Consider the following 26,818-nt stretch of genomic DNA (forward strand, 5'->3'; position numbering starts at 1 on the left):
TTTTTTTCCTTCCCCTTCGTTAATTTGTTTAATATTTCCTTTTGTTCTTGTAAATATTGTCTCTGCCCCTGTAACATAAAGCAAAGGATTTATAAGGATTTTTTAAGAAGTTTTGCTCAGCTGAGAGGCCAGCACTGGCCAGGGGATGTGCTGGACCAGTGTTGACTTTTTAAACCCTCCTGCATGTGCCCCACCACCCCCCTCCCGTGCCCCCTGGCGTGTTGTACGATTTGGCCACAGTGCCAGTATATGCAAAACTGAAAAAAAATCCCCCAAACAACCCCCCTTGCTTCGGACACCCCCAATCCTGGTCTATATATTGGAAATAAACTGATTATTTGAGGAGGTGGGGTCTGCAGTTATTGCTTCTCCTGCTGGGGGGGTTGGTCTGTAGACACCCCCTTCTTTTTTCCTTTATTTTTCCTTTACTTTTCTTTTTCCTCTTTCTTCTCCTTTACTCCTGGAGTATCCAGGGATGATTTATGCTGGGGGTGTTGGGGGTGGGAAGGAGATGGACCCCTCCCCCCTCCTGCTCCCATCCTCAGCGTGGGACCAGGGTGGTCTTGGAGCTGGGGATGTCCCACCCCATCCCTGTGACACCACCTGGGCGAGGGGTGGGTGAGGAAATGAAACTGCCAGAGAGAAAAAAAAACCCAAAATCAATTTTATTAAAGCCAGACACTCTGATAGAAAAGAAAAGTAATAAAGGGGGGGGGGGAGGGAGGAGGGGAAAAAAAAAAAACCCCAAAGCAACCCTTTGTCATCGGAAGTTACAATGGTCACGTTGCGCACAGAACTACCCATGGCACCCACAGCGACACAGGGACAGCGAGGGGCACAGGGTGGGGTGGCAGGGAGGGGGGCCAGCCCCCCCCCCCAGCCCCCCCCCTGCACCCTGTGCAAGGCCTTTTTGTTTTGTTTCATTTACCAAGTCCTTTTTTTTTTTTTATTATTTTTTTTTTGCCTTACTTCTCTTTAAAACAGCTCACGAGAAAATTCATGCTAAAGAGACACACGACGTCGTAGAAACCCCAGAACAGCCTCTAAAGAGTATTAGGAATGAGTATTAATCTTTTTTTTTTTTTTTTTTTGTCCTTTTAAAAGCCTTTTTTAAACAACATCCAGACGAGTAAAGCGGGGTGCGCATGCAGCGGGCGCCTCCGACACATGCACGATGCAGGCAGCGCTCTGTTTTTGGTTTGGTTTTTAATACTTTTCCTTTTTTTTTTTCTTTTTTTCTTTTTTTTTTTAATATATATATATATATATTTCTCTGGTTTACACCAGAACCCACTCTTCATACGTTTGTTTTTTTTTGTGTGTGTTTTGCTTGCTTTTTCACAGACAGTTCGCGTGATGCCATGAAGGGACGGACGCAGACGCAGTGGGGATGGGGGGGGGGGGGGGGCACAAAACAAGGGGAGAAGGGGGTGAAAAAAAAATAAAATAATGGGTGCAAACCAGCACCGTGCACCCCAGCACCAGTGCAACCCCCCTGGTCTGGAGGTTGGGGGGGGGGCGGTCCCTGGACTAAACCAGGGGGTGGTGCAGGGAATGGGACCCTCCCTGTGCTCCCAGTGGTGCCCCAGCACACCCATGGGTGCTACTGGGATGAGGGTGAAGCCCCCTGGATCTTTTTGCACCCCCTTCTCTGTGTCACTAGGGTGGGGGGTGGTGGATTTGTCACCCTCACACCCCCCCCACCCCCAAAAATGACACCAGGGTGCGTGGGACACCTGCAGGTCCCCCCATGAGTGGTTGGGGGGGGGGGAGGGTGCATATCCAGCGCCACAGGAGCACTGGGATGGGTGGGGGTCAGGGTGGGAGGGGTGCTGGGGGAGAAGGGGAAGACCCCTGACCCCCCATCCCAGCCCTAAGAAGCTGTGGCTTTGCTACAGTGCTTCACTTTGGTACCAAGAAAAAAAAAACACCTAAAAATCAGAAATGAAGTCAAACGCATCAAGTGGGTGCTATTGCTGCTGGGAAAGGGGGGGGCAGTGTGTGTGTCCCCCCCATCCTGCACCCCCGGCAAGGGTCAGGGTGGGGAGGGGGTCGGGAAGGTGCTGGTCGGAGGAGGGGACTCAGCACGAAGAAGCTGCGAGGAACCAACCCTTGGGGAGCCAGGAGGAGCTCCAGGGTAAGGAGAGGGGGGGGTGGGAAAGCCCCCCCTAAGTACACCAGACAGGAAGAGATTTATTTCTTTTCTTTTCTCTTTTTTTTTTTTTTTTTAAATATTTATATATATATATTTATATTACCTATATTATATATATATAATATGTAAATATATTTTAAAACAATATAAAATGTTAAGACAACTTCACTTAAATGTAAAGAGTTGCTTTTTGCAATCCAAAGAAATTGCATCATGATTATTTTTTTTTTTTCTTCTGGTTTTTTTTTGTGGTTTTTTTTTGTTTTTTATTTTTTTTTAAGTTTTTTTTTGTTTGTTTGTTCGTTTCGTTTTCTCTCTGTTATTCAAAAAAGGCTCGGTTCTTCTGTACAAAAATGACTTGAGATACAAAAAAAGACGGGCGGGGGGGGAAAGAAGAAGAAAAAGAATAAAAGAATAAAATAAGAATAATATTAAGAAAGAACAACTCAAGGACAAAGTAGCCAACGAAAAGAGTGATTCCATCTTGGAGCACACGAGAACACGGACACACGTGGCACACAACACACACCACACGTGGACGCACACGCGTGGTGCACACGCAGCCACCGACACACGCGTGGCACCCGCCCAGCTCCGCAGTGCTGCCGGGTGGCGGCCAGAGGACGGGGACCCCCCCTCCCCCGCCTCCCACGGCTCCCCCCAGCTTTGTCTGTGCCCTGGGGTCCCCTCGGGGCTGCGGGGACCCGTCCTGCTGTCCCCTCGGGGGGGGAAGGGGACAGAGATGTCCCCTGTGCGGTCCCAGCGCCTTTTTGTCCCCGCCCGACCCTTTAAAGTGCTTCGGTCCCACCCCCGGGGGGACGGGCGGCCCCCACCCTGCCCCTTGCTGCCCCCTCCCCATTTTACAGCCCTGTCCATCCTCAGGGGGGCGGGGGCTGGAGGTGACCCCCACCCCTTGGGACAGCACCGAGCCCTCGGCCAGCGAAGGACACAGCCCGCCAAGGGTCCCCCCCACCCAGCCCTGGCAGGAGCCCCCAGGGGGGTGTCAGGGCTGCCGGGATGCTGGGGGGTGGTTGGAGGGGTTGGGGGGGGGTCTTCTGCTCTTTCCCACCTTTCCGTGTGGGTTGGGTGCTGCCCAGTGTCCTCCTCGCTTGGAAGTGGTGAAACTGGTGGAGCAAAGCTCTGGGAGCTCTTAAATAAACAGAAAATATAGGGTGGGGGGCAAAGGGAAGGAGGGGGGAACCAAACCCAAACGAACCGAAAGGAAAAAGGGAGAAAAAAGGGAGGAGAAAAGAGAGAGAGGACCAGAAAGTGGCTGTTTGGCCATTGGGGGTTGGAGATGGGGACAGAATTTGGGGTCTGTGGGGGGAGCAGAGGTGGGACACGAACTCGGCCACATGGAGCAAGACATTGATTAAAAAGAAAAACCAAATAAAAATTAAAAAAAGGAAAAAAAACCCATAAAAACTCGAGGGATGGGTGAGGATCCCTCCAGCCAAAGTTCCCAGGGAGGGGGAGCCCAAGGAAAGGAGCAGAAGCTCAGCCCCAGGAGCAGCAGAGGTTGGGAGGAGCTGGCAAGGCTGCTCAGAAGGAGATGGAGGAATTCCTTGCCCCAAAGGAAGTCAGTACGGGGATGGATGTTCTGCCAGCCGTGGGTTTGTCTGAGACCACGGGGGAGGTCTCAGGAGCCTCTTTAGATGGTCTGGTGGCCTAGAAAGAAAAGCAAGATTCAAGGAAGAGGAGGAGGAGGAGAAAGGGGAGGAAAGTCAAACAGTTTCTTGAAGAAAAGTAATAAATTAAAAAAAAAAAAAACCAAAACGAAACCAAAACAAGACAAAAGAAAGGAGGAAAGAAGAACGGAACCAAAGGGAAGAAAGAGGAAAGGCAAAGCAAAACCACAACCAAGACCCAAAGAGGAGTTTGTTCAGAAGCAGCACTGAGTTTTTAGGCCTGAGGTCAAGCAGCTGGAAAAGGTCCACAAAGAGAGCACGAGATGAGCTGGTCCCACACGTTACTGGATGGGAAGGGGACATCCCCACGAGGAGGAGAGAGACAGGAGACAGATGGACAGAAGGGTGAGGGGACAGAGGGATGGGGGGACAAGGATGGGGGACAGAGAGATGGGGACAGAGGATGGGGGACAAGAATGGGGGACAGAGGGAGGGGGACAGAGGGATGGGTGGGCAGAAGGATGGGGGGACAAGAATGGGGGACAGAGGGATGGGGGACAGAGGGGTGGGGACAGAGGGATGGGGGGACAAGGATGGGGACAGAGGGATGGGGGACAGAGGGATGGGGGACAGAGGGATGGGGGGACAAGGATGGGGAACAGAGGGATGGATGACAGAGGGATGTGGACAGGGGGATGGGGACAGAGGATGGGGACAAGGATGGGGAGACAGAGGGATGGGGGACAGAGGGATGGGGGACAGAGGAATGGGGGGGACAAGGATGGGGGACAGAGAGATGGATGAACAGAGGGATGGGGGACAGAGGGATGGGGTACAGAGGGATGGGGGACAGAGGGATTGGGGACAGAGGGATGGGGACAGAGGGATGGGGGACATAAGGGTGGGGGTACAGAGGGATGGGGGGACACATGGACACACACAGAGGTGAGGGATGAAGGGGAGAGGGGAGAAAGGTGGGGAGGGGGGACAAGAAGGGCAGTGTTAGAGCAGAGGTGCCTCTGGGCAGCCCCACGCCAGCCCCCGGTGCCTCCGGGGGGGTGATGGTGCCCACCCAGCACCCATCACATCCCTGGGGTCACCACCAATGTCACCCACCCCTGGTCCTGCACAAGCTGATCCCAAGGGAGCTGCAGAGAGGGGGATGGAGGGGGGGAAAGGAAGGATGCCCCCAAATCCTCCTGGTATGGGAGGAGGGGGCTGGCAGCCCCCCAGTGCCCCCAGTGCAGGAGTGGGGGTGCTGCTGGTGTGTGTGTGGGGGGGACATGGACAAATCCTGCCCCGTATGGGAGCACAGGGACCCCCCTGGATCTTCCTGATTTGGGGGGGTGGGGATGAAAACAAACGTGGACCCAGGGAGAGGAGCCAGGGAGACCCCAGCCTTGAGGACAGACCCTCTCAGGGTGTCACTGTCCTGGGACTGTCACTGTCACCTGCATGGCCCTGAGCTGGTGACAGAGCAGCTGAGGGGGGGAGTGATGGGGTGACTGAGCTGGGGGGCATCCAGGTGCCCATGTTTCTCATGTGCCATTTGCCCAAGTTCCCTTAATTTTCTCCCAAAGCAGCTCCAGGCAGCTGGGAAAAACCTTCCCTTTATCTGACAGGGTTTATGGATCCACCAGGAGGAGCAAAATGGGGTTTATTGGGGCTGGGGGGGTGGGGTTCAGGGACAGACCCAGGGAAAGGAGGGGAAGACACAGAATGGGGAGGGGGAGAGGATGGGGAGAAGCCCCCATGGTGCTGCTGCCCAGCTGGGGGGGCTGAAGGGTTGAGGAGAGGTGTGGGGGGGCTGTCAGCTGCCTGGCATGACCTAGCAAGCCTGAGACCCCCCCACCAGCACTGGGGGGGCAGCAGGAGTGCTGGGAGCCCTGGTACCCACAGCAGGAGTGACCCCTGGGGATGGGAGAGGAGAAGGTGCTGGGCTGGGGTGGGGGGAACACAAACCATCCCATCCCAAAACGCTCCTTTTCCAGCTGCTGTGCCCACCCCCCATCCCGAGGGCTGCTGGGACCATCCCCTGGCTGTCACCTCCCCTGCAGGGTGAGGGTGCAGGGAGGGTCCTGGCTCTCCCAAGACCCCCCAGGATGGGTTGAGCCACCCCAGGCAGAGGTCAGTGAAGCCCCTTGGAGCCCCTGTGCTGAGCACCCACCCTGCAGTGCTCAGCACCATGGCTGGGATGCTGCTGGGGGGACTGGGGGGGGTCTCTCAGGGGGAGGGGACCAAAACTGGGGCTCAGCTCTGGCCATCAGGGCAGTGGTGGCACAGGGGACAAATGCCTCACACACCACCCTGCTCATGAGCTTGTCACTCTCAGCACAAAGTTGTGTCCCTGTCCCCAGCAGCCAGCTCCAGCAACAACCACCCCCAGCACCCCAAAAAACGGGGTCCTTACCCCTCCCACCCCACCCAAGGTGAAGGGGAAGCACCGAGAGAGCACGGACCCCCATAGGGGCTCCCCGGCCTCTCTGCCCCCCACCCACACCCTCACCCCAAGGTGTTGGGGCTGGGGGGGTACCCGTGGCTCCCCCCGTGTCTTTCAGAGCCGGTGCTGTCCCCAGGCTGACCTGCTGCTGGCCCTGGATCCTCATGTACTCCATCCTCTGCTTTAGGTGTTTGCTCTTGTCGGGGCTGCCCTGCTGGCTCTGCTTCAGCCGGGATGTGGGGTTCACAACCTTCATGGCCGGGATGGCAACGCCACCAACCGCTCTGTGGGGACAAAGAATTTGGGGGAGAGGGAGGGGAGAAGGGGGTTAAAAGCAGCGAAAGCCCCCCCAGTGGCACTGCTGGCAGCTGGGCACTGCCTGGAGCTGCCTGGTTGGTGGCACCACCGTGTCCCTGCCTGGACAGCCCCGGGTGGCAAAGCCAGGCAAGGGCAGGGACATTGGCTCTGTGTGCCAAAGGAGCTTTTGCTCCTGTTTTGGGGAGCTCAGAACCCAACTGGGACTTACCGGGGAGGCACTCGACCACTGCAAGGCAAAGAGGGAAGTGAGGGCAAACACTGGGAGATGGAGGGCAGGAGGAGAACATCCCCCCCCCCCGGGATGGGGCACGGCCAAGAGACAGGAAAGAGGCGCCGGGAGGCAGGAGCAGAATTCCAGGTGGAAACGGCAGCAGTGGGAACACAGAGGTTTTCATTTTAAAGTACAGATAGAGGCACAAAGGCTTGGATTCCACCTCCAAAGGCTTGGATCTCCACCGCCACAAACCATCTTGGCCAGCCATCCTTCAGAGCTGCGCACAAGCTCTGCCCTTCCCCGTTCCGCTCTGGGGATCTCTGGATCCACTGCCCGACCCTGAGCTGAGCTTTGCTCCAGCCACAGCCACCCCACAGCTCTGCTTCACAACTTTCCCAGCCTCTGGAAACCAGCAGGACCCAGCCCATTGCCCCAGGCAGAGCACTGTGATGGGGCTGAGGTGGCCAAGGCACACGGAGATTTATTCCCCAGCTCTGGATGCTCTCGGGAAGGCTGATGATGGTGGCAGTGGCTCAGGCTGGGGTTTCCCTCCCTCTTTTCCCAGCTATTCAGCCAGCCCAGCAGCTGCTGAGGATTCCAGCCAGGTCTGGATGGTTTCAGGGAGCCCAGGCTGGGATTTTAACAGCACTTGGTAGAGAAGTTGTTTCTGCAGAAGGGGAAGATGAGGGATGCTGCTTCCTCACCCCCTAACTGGCCCCATGGGATGCTGCTCATCACCAGCCCCACACTCAGCCCCAAAACCTGCCAGAGCCATAGATACCAAATAACCAGGCTCTATAACCAGGGTCTAATTTGGTGCTTTGGGATGGCACCGAGTGGCAGCAGCAAGGGGCAGGTGGCAGCACTGGTGTCACCCCCCTTCCCGATGCCTGCACGTCCTGAAACCCCTTCCAGTGGCAGGGGGAAAAAAAAAGCAGGAGATTTGTTTTCCACCTTGGCTCTGCCTGGAGGTAGAGTCACAGAGAGGGAGCAGGTAGAGGTGCAGGAAGAAAGTGAGTCCAGGGCAGAGCACAGCAAGAGGGAGAACAGAAAATAAACCTGCAGGGTGTCGGGGAGCTGCAGCTTAGGCTTGCTTGGAGATGGACTCTCAGGAGTTTTGGTCTGACTGAGGTCCAGGGCAGTCCCATGGGCACAGCTTCTGTGTCTGAGATCCCTCAGACCTCCCTTGGGCTCCTGGCCAGCATCCTCGGGTCCCTCGTGTCTCCGGAACACAAATTCAACGTTGGGGTGGCTGCTGATCTCACTGATGGTTATTTCCAGCTCACGGATCGTTTCTTCCAAGCTATCCAGTCTCTGGTAGGTGCCTTCATAAATCTCCTTGCTGCACGGAGTCCCGGAGAGGCGAGGGGACAAATGGTCTTTGCAGAGCCCTCTGCCACCTTCCTCCTCCTCGCCCTGGGGTCCTCTGTGCCACCTTCCCGCCCGGCAGCTGAAGCCACACCATGGTTCAGCCTCGAGAGCTCCTGGGGATGCTCAGCCTGGGACTGTCCCTTTCCTGCAGGGCTTGATCCCTGCCTGGAAAAGCTCCAGGATTTGGTGCTGGGCAGGCGGGGCTGAGGAGCTGCTGCCCCTCGGTGTTTGTTTGCAAAGCCCAGAGGAGGCTCCAGGAGGGATCTCTGCCTCCCACAGGCTCTGTCCGGCTCCTCCCCGGGGGTCTCCATCACCGGGATGCCGGGGGATGGGGCCGCAGCCTCTGCCTGCGTGGCAGGGGGGAGCAGCAGCATCTCCCCAGCACCACCACCCGTGGTGTCCCCCGGGGGGCGTGGGGACCTCGGTGACAAATCTTGCCGCTGCCTCCTTGGCTGCTGGCAGTGCTCAGAGCAGTGTCCTTCCTCGTCCCCCACAGAGAGAGCTCAGTTGGTGCCTTGAGAAGCCGGGACCTTGCTGGGGACCCCCCAAATCTCTGCTGCTGCCTGGGTACAGCCCCCAGAGGGGCAGCCGGGGGGCTGGGGGAGTGGGGGGCACCGGGTGCAGAGGGAGATTTTGTGGAGCTGCCAGGTGAGACTTGGCTTTTCCTTCCCCCTGGAGTGCCAGCTCCCCTCCGCTGGCTCCCCGTGCTCCGAGCTGCCCCTTTCCACCCACACCTCGGGTTCGGGTTCGGCTTCGGGGGACGGCGGTTCCGACACCCACTCGGTGAGCACAATCTGGGGAGGGAGAAAGCCCTGCTCCCCGGGGCTGCCAGGGCCAGTGGCTCCTAGGTAGAGAATTCAGAGAGATTAAGAGCCAGGGTGGGAGGAGGTGGGGAGCTGCTGGCAGCACCGTGTGTCCCGTGTGCTGCTCCATGTCCCCAGTGTCCCGGGCATCCCAGTGCCACTGGGCTGGACTGGGAAGGGAGATGCTCGGCAGGGTTGGACTGGGAAGGGAGATGCTCAGCTCCCAGCCTGATGTCCCATCCTTACCCCCAGCACAGACAGGGACTGGTTTTCCTCTGTCCTTAAGAGTCTGGGAGGTTTTTGGCAATCACTTAGCAAAAGAGGAGCTGGTGTTGCTGCAGCTCCCTTGGGAACCTGACTGCCAGGGCCCAGCTGGGAATTTCTCCCATGAACTGGCACGCCACTGGTGGAAGAGCAGAGCCCTGGTGTCAGGACAAGTGGGTCCCAGCAGAGCTGAAGGCAGGGGATGAGCCAGCACCACAACCAAGCTGCCAAGGTCACCCTGAGCAGCAAGAAGCCACCAATCCCTTGCCTCACCACGCTGTCCCTGTCCCAAGGGAATGCCATGGTGTCAGCCCCCGGGAGCTGGGAGCAGAGAGGGAAGGAGACAGGAGTGCTGGCACGGGTACAGAACTCTGGACCAGAGCTGGATCCATCCGAGGGCTGGGGAGAGGGATCTGTGCCCACAGCAGGGACAGGAGATGCTGCTCTGGGCAGCTCTGGTGGTTTCAGCCCTGCTGCTGGGTGTCACGGGTGAGGGGAGGGACCCAGTGGGACCCCCACTGTGTACCCAGTGCCCCCAAGAGCTGAGCTGCCCTGGATGGGGCAGAGAGCAGGATGGGCACTGAAAGCATCAGGGGAGGGAGCTCTTTGCTTCCCCCCGGCACCTCCTGCTCCATCCCACCCAGACTCCAGCTCCTTCCATCTCTCCTCCTTTTTCCCAGGGCAGGAGGTTGGGGGGTGGGGGGGCTGTCACCAGGGCCAAATCCAAGAGGGTCCCAGCATCCCCCAGCCCTTCCCCTCCTGCCTGCATCATGCACCGCATGCACGGCCACCACTGGCCCCATTCCAGTGCCACCCTCCCCGGGCACCCAGTGAGGTGACAGCACCGAGAACCCCCCCGTGCCCTGCCCAGTGGGGTGCTGGGGTGACCCCTTCCTTCCTCCCCTCGGGGGGGGCTGCAGGATTTATTTGACCCCCAGGGGAGGTGCAGCAGCCCCGGGGCTGGGTTAGTGCTGGGTCCTGTGCCCTGGTGGTGAGGCAGGGGGTGAAGAGAAGGCATTAGTTGGTTAAATCAGAAGTGAGCTGGAGAGAGGTGGGAGAGGAGGTGGTTGAAGTGCAGCCAGATCACTCCGAGCTGTTACCTTCCATCCTGCAAGGGAGGTCCCGTTGGGCCACAGGGCTACGTGCCCGGGGCAAGCAGCAGCCCCAGCGGGTGGTAATGGGGCTTGGGAAGGAAAGGGGAGGCAGAGCTCCTCTGAAACACCTGGGGAGTCAAACACGGCGGGTTGGAGCAGGGAGGTTTGGGGGGGGAATGGGTCCTGAAGGAATTCTTGCCGTGGTCACGCCGGGATGGGGGCTCAGCAGTCAGCAAAGTCATCACCTGGATTCACATCATCCCTGGAAACATCCCTGGTCCTCTGCTGCCTCCAGCATCACCTGTCCCCCCCTGCAGCATCACCAGTGTCCCTGCTGTCCCCAGGCCTGCAGCATTGCTGTCCCCCCCCTGCAGCATCACCAGTGTCCCTGCCTGCAGCATGGCCCATCACCCAATCTCCTGGAGGAAAACCAGCAGGAAAACCCATCTGTGACCCACGTGGGCACCCTGACAGCACCAAATGGGGCAGCACGTGGGGCAGAGCCTTGGGGGGGGGCTCAGAGCCTCAGGACAGTGTCTGGGGTGGGATCCCCACGCACAGACCCTCAGCAAACCTCCAGCTGAAGCTGTGTGGGGTTCAGAACCAAACTCAGGCTTAAAGCCTGAGTGGAAATGCTGTGGAGAGGTGGTGGTGGTGACCCAGGCACCTGGATGTTTTTTGGGGGGGGGTTCAGCAGGGTGCAAGGTGAGGGACACGGGTGAGGAGGTGAAGCCCATGGCTCTGGTGCTGCTGGGGATGTCATTCCCTGGTCCCCACCTCATGATGGGGGGTGTGAGGGTCGGAGCAGGGTGGGCACACACAGCTTGGGGGGGTGTGAGCTGAGAATCATGAATCATAGAATGGCTGGGTTGGAAGGGACCTCAGAGATCATCAAGTCCAACCCTTGATCCACTCCCCCGTGGTTCCCAGCCCATGGCACTCAGTGCCACATCCAGGCTCTTTGGAAAGATCTCCAGACACGGAGAATCCACTCTTCCCTGGGCAGCCCATTCCAATGCCTGATCACCCTCTCCAGAAAGAAATTCTTTCTCATCTCCAACCTAAACCTCCCCTGGCACAACTTGAGACCCTGCCCTCTTGTCTTGCTGAGAGTTGCCTGGGAAAAGAGCCCAACCCCCCCCTGGCTCCAACCTCCTTTCAGGGAGTTGCAGAGAGTGATGAGGTCTCCCCTGCAGCCCCTCCCACGCTCACCTCCAGCTCAGCTATGATGCGATCTTCATCATCATCATCCTTGATGGCCGAGGCGATGATGGGGGGGTGGATGCAGGCCTCACCACCTCAGACACCGTCCTCCTCAGCTTCACCTGGGGCTTCTGGGTCTCCAGCTCCTCCGACTCAGCCTTCTGCAAGGGGGAGCAGGGTGGTGAGGGGCTGGGGGGGGGCACTGGGAAGCCAGGGGTGGTCTCGGAGTGATGGGGACCATCCCGTGGCATCACTCCCTACCTTGATGAACCCGGGCTCCTTCTTGCTGGTGACAATGACCTCCCCACTGCGGGTGGTGGTCAGCCCGTGGGAGGAGGGGAAGCTCCGGCGGGGGGGGAGGTGGTGGTGATTTGGAAGGTTTCTCCGTCCGGTACGCGGCACCGTCAGCTCATCTGGGCACAAAGGATGCTCTGAGGGCAGGAGACCTTTCCCTGCCCTCTCACCCATCTCCTGGGCATAAAACCCCCCCTTTTGGGGCAGCCCCATCCCCCAGGATCTGGATCCCCCCCCATACCTGAGCCTCGGCGGCCGCTGGGTCCCCTTTGCCCCCCGCCTTGGCCGCGTGCTGGGGCTTGGAGGGTTTGTGCTCGGGGTGGAGGCTGTGCTGCTGCTGCTGCCCGGGGTTTGCTTGTGCTTGGCAGCAAACTCCAGGTCAGGGATGGCTTTCATCAGCTCAGCCTGGGTCTCCTCCAGCAGGCGGTTGATGTCCTTGGCACTGTACTGGGTCAGTGCCGCCCGCTTCTCCTCCCAGTCCCGCTCGGCAGCCTGGGGATGGGGGAAGATGAGGGGGGGGGAGGTGGGGTGTCAAGCAGAGCACCCCCAGCTCCCTTATTCCTCATAAGAACTTCTGCTCCAGAACCTTCCCCAAATCCTTCACCCATCTCTGGACACGTTCCAGCCCCTCAATGTCACCAGAGGTCCAAACCCCAAACACCCACCGGCTACAAACCCAACCAGGAGGAAGATGGACCTGGTTCCCATTCCCAGTTTTAACTGGGAGGCAGGGTTAGACCCTCTAGAAGAACCCCCCCCATCTGAGGAGCCCCCCCACGCTCTCACCTCCACAGACACAGCTTTGTCCACGCTCTTCTTGCTGGGGGTCTCTGGGCCCGTTTGGGTCTTGGCCGGTACCATCTCGGGAGCTCGGGAAGGGTTATTGCTCTTGGAGGGGTGGCTCTGGGTCTGGGGGGGCTGTGCCCAAAGCTGGGCATGCCCAGGGGCTCGGGGCAGCCGTCAGGTGATGGAGGCTGACGGGGGGGCTGGGGGGCATCTCCAGATCCAGCCCTTTGCTGAACTCTGCCTCCGGGGCCACCTTCTTGGGGGATTGGCTGAGGTTGCTGGGGGGGGTCCAAACACCCTCGTCCACTTGTCTGCAAGGGACAGAAGGTGCTGGGTGGCTGCACAGCCTGGGGAGGGAGGGATTACAGCCCCCTGCCCAAGCCACACCACAAAACAAACAAACAAACAAAACCCCACCCGAACTTTCTCCCCTCCAGCTCTGCCTTGGGTGAGGCTAAAGATTTAGAAACCCAGAATCCCAGAGTGGGTTGGGTTGGAAGGGACCTTAAACCCCACCAGTGCCACCCCACCCATGGGCAGGGACCCCTCCCACCAGCCCAGGGTGCTTCAAGCCCATCCAACCTTCAACACCTCCAGGGATGGGGCAGCCACAGCTTCTGGGGCACCCAGGGGCTCAGCACCCTCACCCAAAGAATTTCATCCTCCAGCCTAACCTAAATTTCCTCTCTTTCAGCTCAAAACCATCCCCCCACCCCCGAGGCTCCCTGATCCCAGGAAGGGCTTGGAGACCTGTCTGTTCTCATCAGCCTGCAGGGAATTGGGGCTCTCCAGTCCCTGCTCTCTCAGATCTGCCTGAAATTGCCCCTTTGGATTCAGGAGTGATTCAGGCCAGGGAATCAGAGGGTTGGCAGAGGCAGCCCCAGCATCCCAGTCTCCCTGCTGGAGCAAAGCAGGGCAGGCAGGAGCCCCAGGCAAGGCTGGAGCTCAGAGCATCCTCCTCCTGCAGCTTGGCTGAGCTGGAAACCAGCCCAGAGGTCTGGTGATGGGAGGATCGAGCAAGGTTGCAGCTGGAAGGGGATTTTTTTTAATTTATTTTTTTTCTTCTCCAGCTGAACCTTTTTGGTTTGTTTTGTTTTCTCCTCAGGAAAGAGATTTCTGAGCACACCAAGGGTCACCCTTCTGACCCTTTGTTCGAGAGGATGAGGAAAAGCCAGTTTAGAGAGTGTTCCCCACATGGGCACTGGAGAAGGACCAAGGGCACTTTTGAGTTCTTTAGAGAAAAATGAAAATGAACTTTTTCTCTTTGTTGGTTTTTTTGTTGTTTTTTTTTTGTTTGTTTGTTTTTTTCCCAACAGCCCTCGGGAATTTGCATCCACAAAGCAGAGAGGACAGAGCAGAGAGGGGGCACGGGGGACACCTGGAGGGACTTCGAGGTTCTGGGGAAGCGGCAGAGATGTGATGGCTCAGATGTGATGGCCAGGGTGAGTGGGGGGGGGGGCTGAGGGTCAGGTTTTTGGGGTGGGGGCTGACCTGCGGAGCTGGGCCAGGGTGTCAGTCACCGTCTTGCAGCGTTTGAGGAGCCGTCCAGGCGGTTGGGCTCCTCCTTGAGGAATTTGACAGCTTCCACCCTCCACCCGCAGCACCACCCGCATCTTGCTCTGCAGGCTGGGGAAACTGGGGCTGGGGAAGGGGGGGATGGGGAGGGGTCACCAGGGTCCCGCTGTGCCGAGGGACCCAAAACCATCGTGACCATCACACCATAGCAAGGACACCATGGAAAGGGATGAATCCCAAGGAGTCCTCCTGGTGTTTCTCCTCTTCCCCGTACCCCCCCTGACCCTCACATCCTTGGGCACCCAACACCACCCCGAGGGGGTACCCAGGACCCAGGGAAGCAAATCCCACGTGTGAGGATGGAGCAGGGAGATGCAGGCAGGCTCCAGGTGTCACCCAACCCCGTCACCTCCTCACCCTTGAGGTCTGTCAGCGTCTCCCCCAGCTGCTTCAGCACCACTGCCTTCTCCTCCAGCTCCTGCACTGGGATCAGCCGATGGTTGTGGGCCAAATCCTTCTGGATCTTCTCCACCGACTTCTCCAGGTCACTGTGAGCACAGGGACAAGGCAGGGGTGACACCGCTGCTCCACGAGGTCCCCGGGAAGCAGAGGACAGAGCTGGAGACCCCCCCATGTGGGTCGGGGACGTGAGCCAGCTCTTTGTCACCCGGGGGGATGTGGCTCAGGGAGGAGGGACCCTGCCTGCCCCAGCCCCATCTCACTTGAGCTGTTGGTGATCAGCTCCTCCTCGTTGAGGTACGGAGCCGTTCCTCCTCACCAGACTCCTCTGGCGTTGCAGGGGGGTTCCTCGGTGCTTCCTCACTGCCTCTGTCACCCCGCACGCTCAGCTCCGTCTCCGTCCTCCGCAGCATCGTCCTCCACCGTCCCTGGTTCTGCAAGCTGAGGGGGGGGAACAGGAGGGGTTTCGGGATGGGGTGGTGGTCCCCAACCTGGGGGTGACCACTGGGGACACCTCTGAGCTCGGCAGAGGGGGATCCCCTTGTTCTCCCACACCCACCCCATCCCATCCCGATCCACCCCCATCCCAACCCATCCGATCCCATCCCATTTGATCCCCATCCCACCCATCCCATCCACCCCCAACCCCATCCCATTTCACCCCATCCCACGCTCGAGGGAGCCTGAACAGGAGCCAGCAGTGTTTCCAGGCTGGCCAAGAAGGCCAAGGGCATCCCAGGCTTGGATAGTAGGAACAGCGTGGCCAAGAGGTTCCAGGGAAGGGATTTCCCCCTGTACTCCGGTGAGGCCACACCTTGAGTCCTGTGTCAGTTCTGGGCCCACCAGGGGAGTTTAGGTTGGATATTTGGGTGGAATTTTTTCCAGAGAAGGCTGAATGCACTGGGCCTGCCCAGGAGGGGTGGGATTCTCCATCCCTGGAGGACTTTAAGAAGAGACTGAATGTGGCACCGATAACCATAGGCTGGGAACCACGGGGGGAGTGGATCAAGGGTTGGACTTGATGCTCTCAGATCCGGATGATTCTGTGGAACTCATTTCCTGCTCCAGAGTTGGAAAACCTTCGGGAGGAGTGGATGGGGTTGGGGGTTCTTTCTCCACTCGGGTACCCACCTGCAGCTTCTTGAGCTGCTGCAGTTGGTTGCGGAGGTCGCTGGCGTTGTGCTGAGGTCGTGGAGGTGAAGCTGCATGTGCAGGCGGGTGACAGCCGTGGCTGTCCTGCTGGGGTGCTGGTGGGCCGAGGTGGGCCGGGGGCTACCGGGCACGGTGTTCCGCCATGCCACGTGAGGCTGGGTGGCTGCGGGAGGGACAAGGGATTACAGCTCGGAAGAGCACCTGGAAGCTCCCGTGGAGAAGGACCTCAGTTCCCCACGAAGTCCCCCGCTTCGGCCAAGTGCAGCTGGATACAAGGTGGCCCGAAGGTGGTCCCACCAGCATCCTGACTGGGTACTAGTTGGTGGGTGGACCCCCAGGCAGGGATTGTCCCCCTGTGCTGGGAATCATGCTGAAGGCCCACACCTGGAATCCTGGGGTTGGGTTTGGGCGCCTCAGGAGCAGAAGGAGATTGAGGGGTGGGGAAGTCCAGAGAAGGGAATGAAACTGGGGAAGGGGCTGGGAGCACAAGGAGAAGGGTTCTAGGAGTGGCTGAGGGATCTGGAGGGTTCAGATTGAAGAAAAGGAGGCTGAGGGGAGAACTTCTCAGTCTGCAGCTCCCCTGGAAGGATGGAACCCCCATCCCTGGGGGGTTTTCCAAACCCTGGAGACGTGGTGCTGAGGGAACATGGGGTCATGGTTGCACCGGCTGATTTGATCTCCAAGGTTTTTCCCAACCAAACCAAGCAGATGCTTCCCAGATAACCCACACAGGAGCTGTCTCTGCTCCTCTCTCTCCCTCCTTCTCCATCCCCCTCAACCCACCCCTCCATGCTGTCTCCAAGAAAAGTCCCCTCCTGAAGCTGCCCCTTGGGGGACAGGGTGTGCTGCTGGGACTGGGGACCCCCTGCTCCTGCACCCACCCAGGGAGCCCCAGCAGTCATGGGTGGGTCCTGGGGGGCCCCAGGGAGGGTCCTGGGGGGTTGGTCTCTGCAGTCACTTACACGCTGATGGGGGGGTCCCACCATTGGTGGCCTCTGTCTTCTCACTGCCAATGATAGAGAGGAGGGGAGGGAGCGTGGAGCAGGCAGCAGGGGGTCTGGGGGAGGGGATTGGCAGAGCTGGGGGTCCCGGACACCCCAACCCCCCCACGTTTTACCTGGGGGTCTCAGCCTCGGAGCCGCGGAGCAGCGCGCTCTGCACCAGCCCCGTCAGGCTGGCAATCTGCTTCTCCATGGCCTCCATCCGCTCCCTGCCAGGGACAGGGACACCTCAGGGGACATCGCCAGCATCACCGACACCCTCCCTGTCCTGGCCTCACCCACAGCCACCCACGGAGTCCCAGGAGGGACAGCAACACCCACCCCTTCCCATTCTTTCTTTGGAGTCCCTGGGAAGCTGTGGCTGCCCCATCCCTGGAGGTTTGAAGGTTGGATGGGGCTTGGAGCACCCTGGGCTGGGGGAGGGGTCCCTGCCCATGGGTGGGGTGGCACTGGGTGGGGTTTAAGGTCCCTCCCCATCCAAACCACTCTGGGATTCCCTGATTTTTGTCCCCACTCACCCCTTCAGCCCCACACCGTGGTGGCACCGGGGACAAAACCTTCCCTCTCCTTCCTCCACCTCCCCAGCTGCACCAGCTCAGCAGAAACCCCATTTTCAAGGGATTGTCCCCTCCTCACCTCGTTTCTGTGTCCTTGGTGGTCCAGGGGACCCAAACCCTGAGAGTGGGGCCGATCAGCCGGGCCAGGGAAGACTCTGGGGGTGCAGAGGAGCCGGGGTTCCGGGGTTTGTTGATGGGGCTCTCCATGAAGACGGAGAGGCAGGAATCCTTACGGAAGGACTGACGGACGGTGCGAGGAGCGGCTGGGGGTCCCGAGTAGGGGCTGTGGGGTCCCTGGCCCGGCTGCACCTCCACCATCTTCTGAGGGGAGGACGGGGATCCTGAAGCCCAGGCCGGGTCCGTAGGTGTCGGTGTAGAGGGGGGCGTTGGGTTTGTACAAAGTGTCCTCCAGCTCCGACTGCAGGGCGGCCGCCGAGTAGGTGCTGAGCGAGCGGACGGACCCCCGCTTGTAGAGCCCCCCCGAGTAGCCAAAAGGGTCCCCATGCCAGCCAGGGACTGGGTGGAGGTGATGCTGAGCCTGCCCTCGTGCACCATGCCGTAAGGATCGGCGTACAAGCCCTCGTTTTTTCACCAGCACCACGTTCTTCCCCGCCAGGTCCTCGTCTGGTTTGACGTCCGGCGTTCCAGGATGGCGCTGGGGCTGGGGGAGACCCCGGGCAGGGGGGAGGTTGGAGAGACGCTCCCCGTGACTGGACGGGGCTGCCGGCGTAGGAGGGGGGACGGCCCCCGCTGTAGGACATGCGGCGACCGGGATGGGGAGGAGGATGGAGCCCGGGGGGGAGGGAGCTGGAAGCCCAAATGGGAAGCTGGGGAGATGTTGTTGAGGGCGCCGGGTGGGAGAGGACTCCCTGGAGGTGTAAACCATCTCCCTCTGTGGAAATATGGGGTAGGGGGGTGTGTCAGCACAGCGGGTGGTCCTATAGGGTGGTCCCCCCCCCCGATCTTGCTCACAAGGGATCTTGCTCTTGTCCAAGGAGCAAGGTCTGCAGCTCCTGCATCTTCACCTGGGCTTGGCAGCCAGCAGCCCCAAGACTGGAGATTGACTGGAGATCAATCAGCCCTCCCTCACATCCAGGAGTGGGATGGGAGGAACCCCCCAAAACCCCCGTGTTCAGGACCCTGCAGCTGCACCCCAAACATCCATCCCCTTACAGTAACAACTCTGAAACCAGGAGAGATGAACCCTGCTCACTACTCCTCCCACCAGCACCAGTAAGTCCCAGTCCCTGTCTCTGGGGCTTGCTCTCTTTCTTGGTGCCAGCCCCTCCCCAGCCCCCCCTGTCCCCCTCACCCTCAGGTCCCCGTTGGCGATGTGGGAGGCGGGGAAGGAGGCGTAGAGGGGCTCTTTGCGGTAGATTTTTAATGATGCTTCTGTCCTGGATGTCACTGAAAGGAGAGGAAGAGCCTTGAGCACCCCAGAGGAGGCTGCTGAGCCCCCACCATGTCCCAGCCCCAGGTCTGCACCCATTCCGCTGATTTAATGGGATCCCAGACTGGTTTGGGTTGGAGGGACCTTAAATCCCACCCATGTGCCACCCCACCCATGGTCAGGGACACCTCCCCCAGCCCCAGGGTGCTCCAAGCCCCATCCAACCTTCAACGCTTGCCAGGGATGGGGCAGCCACAGCTTCTGGGGGCACCCAGGGGCTCAGCACCCTCACCCCAAAGAATTTCTCCCTCCCATCTCCTCTATATCTCCCCTCTTGCAGCTGGAAACCTTTCCTCCCTCATCCCATCACTCCAGGGTCCTTGTCCCAAGTCCTCCCAGCTTTCCTGGGAGCCCCCTTCAGGGCACTGGGAAGGTGCTCTGAGGTCTCTCCAGAACCTTCTCCTTCTCTCTCCAGCCTCAACACCCCCAACTCTCTCAGCCTGAATTTGCCTCCCTGGGGATGCTCCTGAAGGGAAAGGGAAAACCGAAGTTGTGGGGGATCCCTGAGCCTCCTCACCGGACATCTTCCAGCTCGTAGAAGACGTTGCGGGACTCGTCCTTGATGAGGATGGCAGTGTTGGGAGATTTCAGCATCCCCATGGTGAGCTTCTGGGGGAACATGTGGACGATGAGGGCGTGCAGGGTGTCCATGGCTGCTGATCTCGTGGGTGATGTGGACCCGCCTCGTCTCGTCCCCAAACTGCAGGAAAAGGACCCCTGGAAGCAGAGGGGAGCAGAAAACACGGAGATGTCACCACATCCCTTCCCCACCTCATGCTGAGGTGTCCAACCCTGGTTTTTCCACCTCCTTGGAGGTCCCCCACACCCCAACAGTGGCCTCGGGGACACAGTTGCTCATCCAACCACCCTGTGGTGCCTCCCGCTCCTCCTGGGATGCTTTGGGCAGATCCGAACTGGTCCCACCCCAGGGAAATGTTGAACCTTGGGCAGTCCTGGTGGGTTCTGGGCTCTGGGGGTACCTGGTGAGCGCAGCTTGGTCTGGCTGTGGAACGGGACAGGGGAGGCTCTGCCGGAACCGATTCATCCTGCTGAAGCCCAGGGGCAGCTCCGCCTCTGACATGGTTTCCAGGGATTCAGCGAGGCAAAGGAGAGTTTGGCTTGGTCAGCCAAGCCAGGCTGGGAGCCCTGGGGAATGTCGGGAGCTCCTGGTCTGGAAGGGGAGAAGGGAGAGGTCAGAGTTGTGCTGGTTACCCCAGCACTGCTGCTCCCACTGCTCCTCTGGAGCTTGGGGGAGGCTGAGCCAAGCCCAGGGATGCTCAGTCCTGGATCCTGGGCTGAGGCTGCACAGGGATCCATCCCAGAGCAGGGATACAATTCAGAGCAGGGGATGGAATCCAGATCAGGGATGGAATCCAGAGCAGGGATGCAATTCAGATCAGGGATGCAATCCAGATCAGGGATGGAATCCAGAGCAGGGATGGAATCCAGATCAGGGATTCAATCCAGCATCAGGGATTCAATCCAGATCAGGGATTCAATCCAGATCAGGGATGCAATCCAGATCAGGGATGCAATTCAGAGCAGGGATGCAATCCAGATCAGGGATGGATCCCAGATCAAGATGCATTCCAGATCACGGATACAATCCAGAGCAGGGATTGCCACCAAGGTGCCACCTCCAGGCCTCCTCCATCTCTGCCCTAAGCAGGTACAACAAGTGACAGTCCCCTCACCTCCTGCCAGCCACATTTCAAAGCCTCCTGGAGCCATTCCAGGCACCTTGGGGCTCCCACACCAGCATCCTCCAGGAGATAAAGCCAGTGCTGGTGACCCAGCCAGGCTCTGCATGCAAGCTCTGGAATAACCTTAGCAATTATGGAGGTTACACATCCATTACAGCAAGGAACCAGCTCCTGGAAACATAAATGCCTGAGTTATTCTGGAAGCAAACGCAGCAGCAAGGTTGTATGGCTGCCCGAGCCAGGGGAAGGTAATGGCTTTGGGTTTATAGCAAGAAAAAAAAAAAGTAATATTCCAGGAGTCCAATCTCACACGGCCAAGTGTAATTCCTCTGCCTTCAAAGTTCAGGCTAAGGAGAGGGGTTTGCTGCACAAACATCTCCAGACCCACAACTGGGTCTCCTTGCCGACCATTTCCTTGCTGTGAACCCTGCTTTGTCCCCACCCCCCAGGACCAGGCTCAGTTTTCCAGGCGCTGGCACATGAAAGAGAGAGAACAAACAGCTCCTGGGGTGTGGGAAAGGCAGCACGGGGAAAGGGAAGGGACTGCAGCTCTATTTTGAGACCCAAAAAAAGAAAAAAAAGAGAAAAAAATCAATATGAAACGATAACAGCCATCATCATCATTTAAATTAGGACATTAATTGGAAGATTTTAATTAATCCTGTGGGGCGGGGGTTTTGCTGGGACTTTGAAATGTTCTCGCTGGAGCTAATTGCTGGGAAAATTGACTGCTTGGTGTTGCTGTTGTTGTTCCACAGCAGGAATGGGATGGCAGCAAGGTCTGGGGAAAGGGACAGGGAGCTGGGGTGACCCAGGGCCAGCCCAGGCCTGGGGGGTTCTGCAGAGCTCAATAAGCTGCAGGGAGCTGGGGGGGGATGGAGAGACACCAGCTCCCCTGCCTCATATTGACAGGATGCAGGTTTTGGGGATAAAGCAGCTGGTTTGGGGGGTCCCTGTTCCTCATACAGCCCTGGGCACCCTCGTTGCCCAATCTCTGGGGGTCTCAGGGAGCTTTGCCCTCCTGGAAGCCCTTTCCTCCTCTGCTCTGTGCCACAGGGGTTCTGACGCTGCCCCATCTCCATCCATCCCCACTCAACCCCCCCCCCCCCCAACCTCGGGGCTGGAAAAAACCCACAGAGCTTCCACACCAGTGACCACAGACACTCATCCCCCCCCCCCCCTCACCCCTCCTCCCCCTCCTCAGGACCTGTTTTTGTCTGGAGAAAACAATCCTAAGGAGAAAGGGATTTATCCAAGGGGGGGGATGGGAAATCTCTCAGCAGGGGACAGGAGGCTCTGTGGCTTTGTCCCATCTTCCCATCAACCCTGCAGCCCCTCACCCCTCCCAAAACCCAGCCAGGACAACAGCCCCCCCAGCACCCATACAGACCTGGACTTCCCAGCTGTGCAGGATGAGTCCTTGCCATGCTTAAAGCCACCAGCAGCCCTCTGTCCCAAGCTCAGCTCCTGGCAGGGACCTTCCCATCACCCAGCCAAGCCCCCAGGGCTGCAGAGGGTGGTTTCTGGTGGGGGCTGGAATCCAGCAGCAGCCCCCAGACCCCCCCAGCTCGGGGTCCATTCCTGGCCCCATCCATAGGGATGAGGACTGGGGAGCTTTCAGGCATTCATCATCCCTGGGATGGGTGGATGGAGCCCCTGGGAAGGTCCTGGGCCCCACTGCCACCTTCCCAGGCTCCCTCTGCATCTCCTCTGCCACAGGGATGGATGGGGATGAAAGGAGATGGGGGGTGAACAAGCTTGGGAAACAGCTGGCATGGAGCTGGCAAACCCCAGCCCTGGGCAAAGCAAAGCAAACTGGTGATTTCCTGAGTCATCCCCCCCCAGCTCCAGCCCCTGGTTGGACACGGATCTGGATTAATCCCTCGTAATCCCCCCCCCCCAACTCATCATTTAATCCAGCATCTGACTGTGGGGCCCATCTGGTGCTGTGCTGAGCTCTGGTGAGATGGGTCGGCTGGCTCTCAGCACCCCGAGGGGGCCAGGACTGAGGAGATCCAGTTGGGATGCTGGGATGGACATCTGCGGAATCGCTGCTGGAGACTCTGCCTGAGGGAAAACCAGGGGGAACCCCCCCCTTTTCCTGTACCCCCCTCCTGGCACAGCACCCCTGGGATGGGAGAAGGCAATGGGAGCTCTCAGGTGGGGTCTCCTGCCTGATCTCCATCCCTGCCTCTGCCTCCCTGGCTAGAAAAAAATATAAATAGAAAAATAGGTTTCTCTCAGCCATTAACCACATGGATAAATAGACCTTCAGAAAGAAAAGGATGGGGGGAAAAAGCAGTGGACACAGCCCCTTTGTCCTCCCCACCCTGGAAATGCCTGGGTGGAAGCTGCACCCCAGGGTGGGGGCTGGGGCTGGAGTGAGGGTCCTTGGGATGGAGCTCGGGGTGCTGGGCTCTGTGCTGCCAGGCAGGGTCAGCACGCAAAGAAAGGCTGTGAGCAAAGCTGGGAGGCAAAACAACATCTGTCCCCTCCTGCAGCTCTGCTGCTGGCAACATTGCCAAGGAAAATTTTAATTGAAATTGGGAACTTTTTTTTTTTTTTTTTTAAGCAGCTCTGAGAGGGGAGGAAGGGAGAAAGGGAGGGAGGAATGAACACATCCATCCTGCAACGGTTTCTCCTCCGTGTCTCTGCCTTCCTGACCCCATCACAACACCACAGGGGGGGTTCAGCCCAGGCCAACCTCGTGCCACCAGTTTGCTTGGGGCCATTCAGCCCCAGTTGATGCCTCAGTAAGGTGGGACCTGCCCTTTCCTTCCTCCCTCTGAGATGCTGGGATGGGAGCCCAGCACCCCATCCCTTCCTACCCCCCAGGAGGGGTTCCTGAGGGGAGGTCTGGGCCATTGGTGCTCCAGGAACAGTTGGAGCTTTGGAAAATCAACTCCAGTTGGTGTCTGGAGAGCTGCTTGGAGGCTTCCCAGTCTGCCCAGTTCTCACCCTTTCGCAAACAAACTGGTGCCAGCACACCTCCCCCAGCCACTCACTCACTCACTCATTCATTCATTCCTAACGAACTCCTCTCATCCTTAATTATTGATGCTCCCAGAGAGGGAGGCAGGGAAGGAGCTGAGGGATGGTTTGTAAGAGGAGCAGAGCCCTGGGAAGGGGACACTTCCCAGCTGCCTCCTCCTCACCTCCAGTCTCCCAGTAAAACCATTTTGAGGAGCAGCCCCCAGCAGGACCCAGCACCCCCAGATACAACTCCCCCATCATGTGCAGTGCTTCACACCATCTCCAGCATCCAAAACCACCAAAATTCCATGCCAGGAGGAATTCCCAGCACCCCAGCTCCTGCCTCCAGAGCTGGAAGAGCCAGGAGGGAAGAAAAGGAGGAAAAACTGGGAGTAACTGGGGCTGCAGAAGCAAAAGGGGAAGAAATGGGAGGCCCAGGGTGCTGGGAGCAGCACGGGGAGGGATCTACCCCAAAATCCCTCCCAGCCAGGGGTGGGGGTCTCTCCATCCCCCCCCCCAGCTCTCCTCGAATGAAAAGCGAAGGCGCCGGCGGCAGCAAGAATTCCCCCGAAGTCTGATGCTCACCATTTTGTCAGGATTATCCCGATTAACCCAGAATTAATCCCGATCTCAATGTTAACAGGATTAGTGTTCAAATCGGATTAGTTTAGGTTTGGGTTGGTTTTTTTCTTTTTTCTTTTTTTTTTTTCTTTTAAACCAGACCCCTTGTCTCAAGCAGGGACCCTTCCCCCCCCAGATGTTCACAGCCTCCCACAACCAGCCAGATGTCAGCAGGAGCTCAGCAGGAGCTCAGCACCCTGCCCTGAGCCCTGGGGAGAGGTGAAAGCGGGGGCACCCCTGCACCCACCACCCATCTCACCACCTCTGCCAAACAAACACCCAACCTGCCCGACCTGACGAGGGTGAGGAGCAGGAGCCTGACCCCAGGATGCTGCATTTCCAAGCAGAAAACTTCCTTTTGCCCTTGGACATGGCCTGGGTGGCTCTGCAAGGGGACAGAGGTGGCTGCTTGCCCTTTCTTTGCATTTTTTTTTCCCCTTTCTGGCTGGCATCACCTTCTTCCCTCCCTCCCATCACCATCCTCCCTCCCATCGCCTTCCTCCCTCCCATCACCTTCCTCCCTCCCATCACCTTCCTCCCTCCATCCCATCACCCTCCTCCCTCCCTCCTTCCCTCTCCTGCCTGATGAATATTTCAAAGCCTGGATCCTCTGCAGCCTCATGAATATTGACTGCTGCTGGTTGCCCAGGTGCCAGTCCCTGGTCCCTCGGTCCCTCAAAGGGCACCAGCAGCAGGGTTGGCACCACTGAGGTCCCTGGCAGCTCCTGCTGGATGCACAAATCCAGCCAAGCCCCTCAAAACACTCATTCCTACACCCCCAAAAAAAAATTAAAGGTCCTGGCAGGCAGGGCTGGAGCAGGGAGCACCCCTGGGTGGGGGGACACTCAGTGCCAGCTCATCCTCACCCCCCAGCGCTGGGCACAACCCTGGCTCTGGCTGGGAGCTTCATCATGAACCTCCCAGAGAGGATTTTTGCTCCTGGAATTCTTTTTTTCTTGGGTTTTGAGCAGCCCTGCCCAGGCAGGGTGGGGCAGAGAGAGGTTGGAGGCAGCACCTTGGCTGGGAGGGTCCCTGGGGAGGGATTATAGGAGATGGTTTAGGGGGTGAGGGTGCCAGTCCTGCCTTCATCCCAACCTCATCCCCCTTGGGGACACCCCCTGGGGACACCCCCTCCACCCCAGCCACCCCTTTCCTGTCCAGGGCTGAGCAGGCAGCACGTCCCCTCCCTGCTCTCTGGCGAGGCCACCTCGTGTGACAGCATCTTCCAAAAATAAGGAAATCACTGCATCCTTCGGGGGCGCCGGAGCACGGGAAGCAAAGCCAAGTGTGAGAAAGCAGCAGAAAAGGGATGAGGGGAGGGGGAGAAGAGAAAAAACCCAAACCCTGCAGCCCCCCCCTCCTCACCCCCAGCAAGGAGAGGAGGCAGCAGAGGGTGCAGGGCTGTGGGGACACTGGGGTGAGCAGTGTGGGTGACAGGGAGCTGGCAGTGACAAGGTGACAAGGCACAATTTTGAGGCACAATTTGCTGTTTCAGCTGGTGGTGAACGTGTGTGGGTGCCACGGGAAAAGCAGCTCCCTGGGGCTGGTTTGAAGTGCAAAAAAAACCCCCAAAACACTCAACAAACCCAAGTGCAACAGCCCCAGACCTGGGGTGCCAGCCCAGCCCCTGCTGCAGGTCGTGGTGACCTGTAATCCTAAAGGGGTCACCTAGCCCTGCCGTGCCTCAGTTTCCCCATTCCTCCGCTTGTCCTTGGGGAGCTGACAATCGGTGACAGCTCCCAGGGGTGGCTCAAGGGTTGGACTCGATGATCTCTGAGGTCCCTTCCAACCCAGCCAATTCTATGATTCAGCAAAACCCCCCAAATGCAGAGAGGAAGGAGGAGCAGCTGCTCCCCCTCTGAACAACAAAATCTTCCCCAGAAACGCCGAGGCCGGAGCAGGAGCTGCAGGATTACAGGATTTAAACCCTCCTGGTATTTACCCAGCTCCTCTCAGCAAATATCTCTGCCTGCTCAGGATCCTGGGTGGGAAAACACCCCTGGGATGTGGTGCCAAGGGCTCTGCAGCATTCCCGGGAATCCCGGGGACACGGAGCCACACGGAGCTGCTGAGTGACACAGCCCCGGCCACTCTCTTTAAGAGACAAAAGAATCCCCCTCCTGCTTTACTCCCTTCCACACCCCACTCATTTTGTTCCTTTCCTTTGGTCCCTTTGATGTTTTTTTTCCCCAAATCCCGGCACCAAAGGTGGCTCTGCCTTCGGCTCTTCCCATTCCTCCTCCCGGGAGAGCACGGAGCCAGCCCAGCCCCACAGTCAGCCCAGTGGGAGCCTCCAGCCCTCCCAACAACCTCCCAGATCCTTGGGGAGGGATTGAGGAATTTGTCCCCTCCCCAGCAGAGCCGGGGATGTCCCTGGAGCCCTCCCCTCAGTCCTGCAAACCCCGGGGTTCCTGCCCAAGAACCCCAAAACCTTCGGGAGGGTGGCTGGGAAGTGGGGTGGGGGTTTGGGGGGTGGGTGGGTGCCAGGCTGTCCCTGCCTGGGGACTCGGGGAGGAGCAGCTGTGAGTGATTGGATCCATGGGATCCAGCTGGAGGGGGACATGGACCATCCCAGGGATGGGACCCACCCCCCCTCCTCACTGCTGTGACATCCAGGAGCATCTGTTCCTCCCCAGCACAGCAAGAAAACCCCAGCAGAGGTCATGAAAGTTTAATTTTGGGGGGGAGAGCAGGGGGGTGGGAAGCATCTTTCCCAGCTGGAGGCCAAGCCTGCAGCTCCAGAAGACCCCAGGGGACACGGGTGGCCTGGAGGAAGCCCCCCAGCACCTGCTGGCTGGGATCAGGCTCCTGGTGACA

At 58.7% G+C, this 26,818-nt stretch overlaps 1 protein-coding gene across 1 annotated transcript in view; it reads right to left on the reverse strand.

Annotated features, from left to right (window-relative positions):
* Nucleotides 1-3,697: 3,697 nt before the first annotated feature.
* The window catches only part of SRCIN1 (SRC kinase signaling inhibitor 1), a 37,911-nt gene continuing 14,790 nt past the window's right edge, over nt 3,698-26,818 (reverse strand). The window contains 40 exon segments of the mRNA XM_030465721.1: nt 3,698-3,823; nt 6,366-6,505; nt 11,496-11,558; nt 11,561-11,651; nt 11,752-11,839; nt 11,841-11,886; nt 11,889-11,903; nt 12,026-12,058; nt 12,061-12,151; nt 12,154-12,276; nt 12,571-12,672; nt 12,725-12,881; nt 14,062-14,110; nt 14,113-14,158; nt 14,160-14,205; nt 14,487-14,633; nt 14,783-14,851; nt 14,853-14,920; nt 14,922-14,978; nt 15,664-15,731; nt 15,734-15,816; nt 16,013-16,054; nt 16,655-16,702; nt 16,814-16,906; nt 17,334-17,591; nt 17,593-17,756; nt 17,759-17,842; nt 17,844-17,893; nt 17,896-17,931; nt 17,934-18,018; nt 18,020-18,100; nt 18,102-18,146; nt 18,567-18,635; nt 18,637-18,661; nt 19,222-19,355; nt 19,357-19,421; nt 19,685-19,716; nt 19,718-19,805; nt 19,808-19,853; nt 19,855-19,875. Coding sequence (XP_030321581.1) covers nt 3,698-3,823; nt 6,366-6,505; nt 11,496-11,558; nt 11,561-11,651; nt 11,752-11,839; nt 11,841-11,886; nt 11,889-11,903; nt 12,026-12,058; nt 12,061-12,151; nt 12,154-12,276; nt 12,571-12,672; nt 12,725-12,881; nt 14,062-14,110; nt 14,113-14,158; nt 14,160-14,205; nt 14,487-14,633; nt 14,783-14,851; nt 14,853-14,920; nt 14,922-14,978; nt 15,664-15,731; nt 15,734-15,816; nt 16,013-16,054; nt 16,655-16,702; nt 16,814-16,906; nt 17,334-17,591; nt 17,593-17,756; nt 17,759-17,842; nt 17,844-17,893; nt 17,896-17,931; nt 17,934-18,018; nt 18,020-18,100; nt 18,102-18,146; nt 18,567-18,635; nt 18,637-18,661; nt 19,222-19,355; nt 19,357-19,421; nt 19,685-19,716; nt 19,718-19,805; nt 19,808-19,853; nt 19,855-19,875 — 3,174 coding nt within the window.

The sequence above is a fragment of the Calypte anna genome, chromosome 27 (genome assembly GCF_003957555.1).
Source record: "Calypte anna isolate BGI_N300 chromosome 27, bCalAnn1_v1.p, whole genome shotgun sequence".
Lineage (NCBI taxonomy): Eukaryota > Metazoa > Chordata > Aves > Apodiformes > Trochilidae > Calypte > Calypte anna.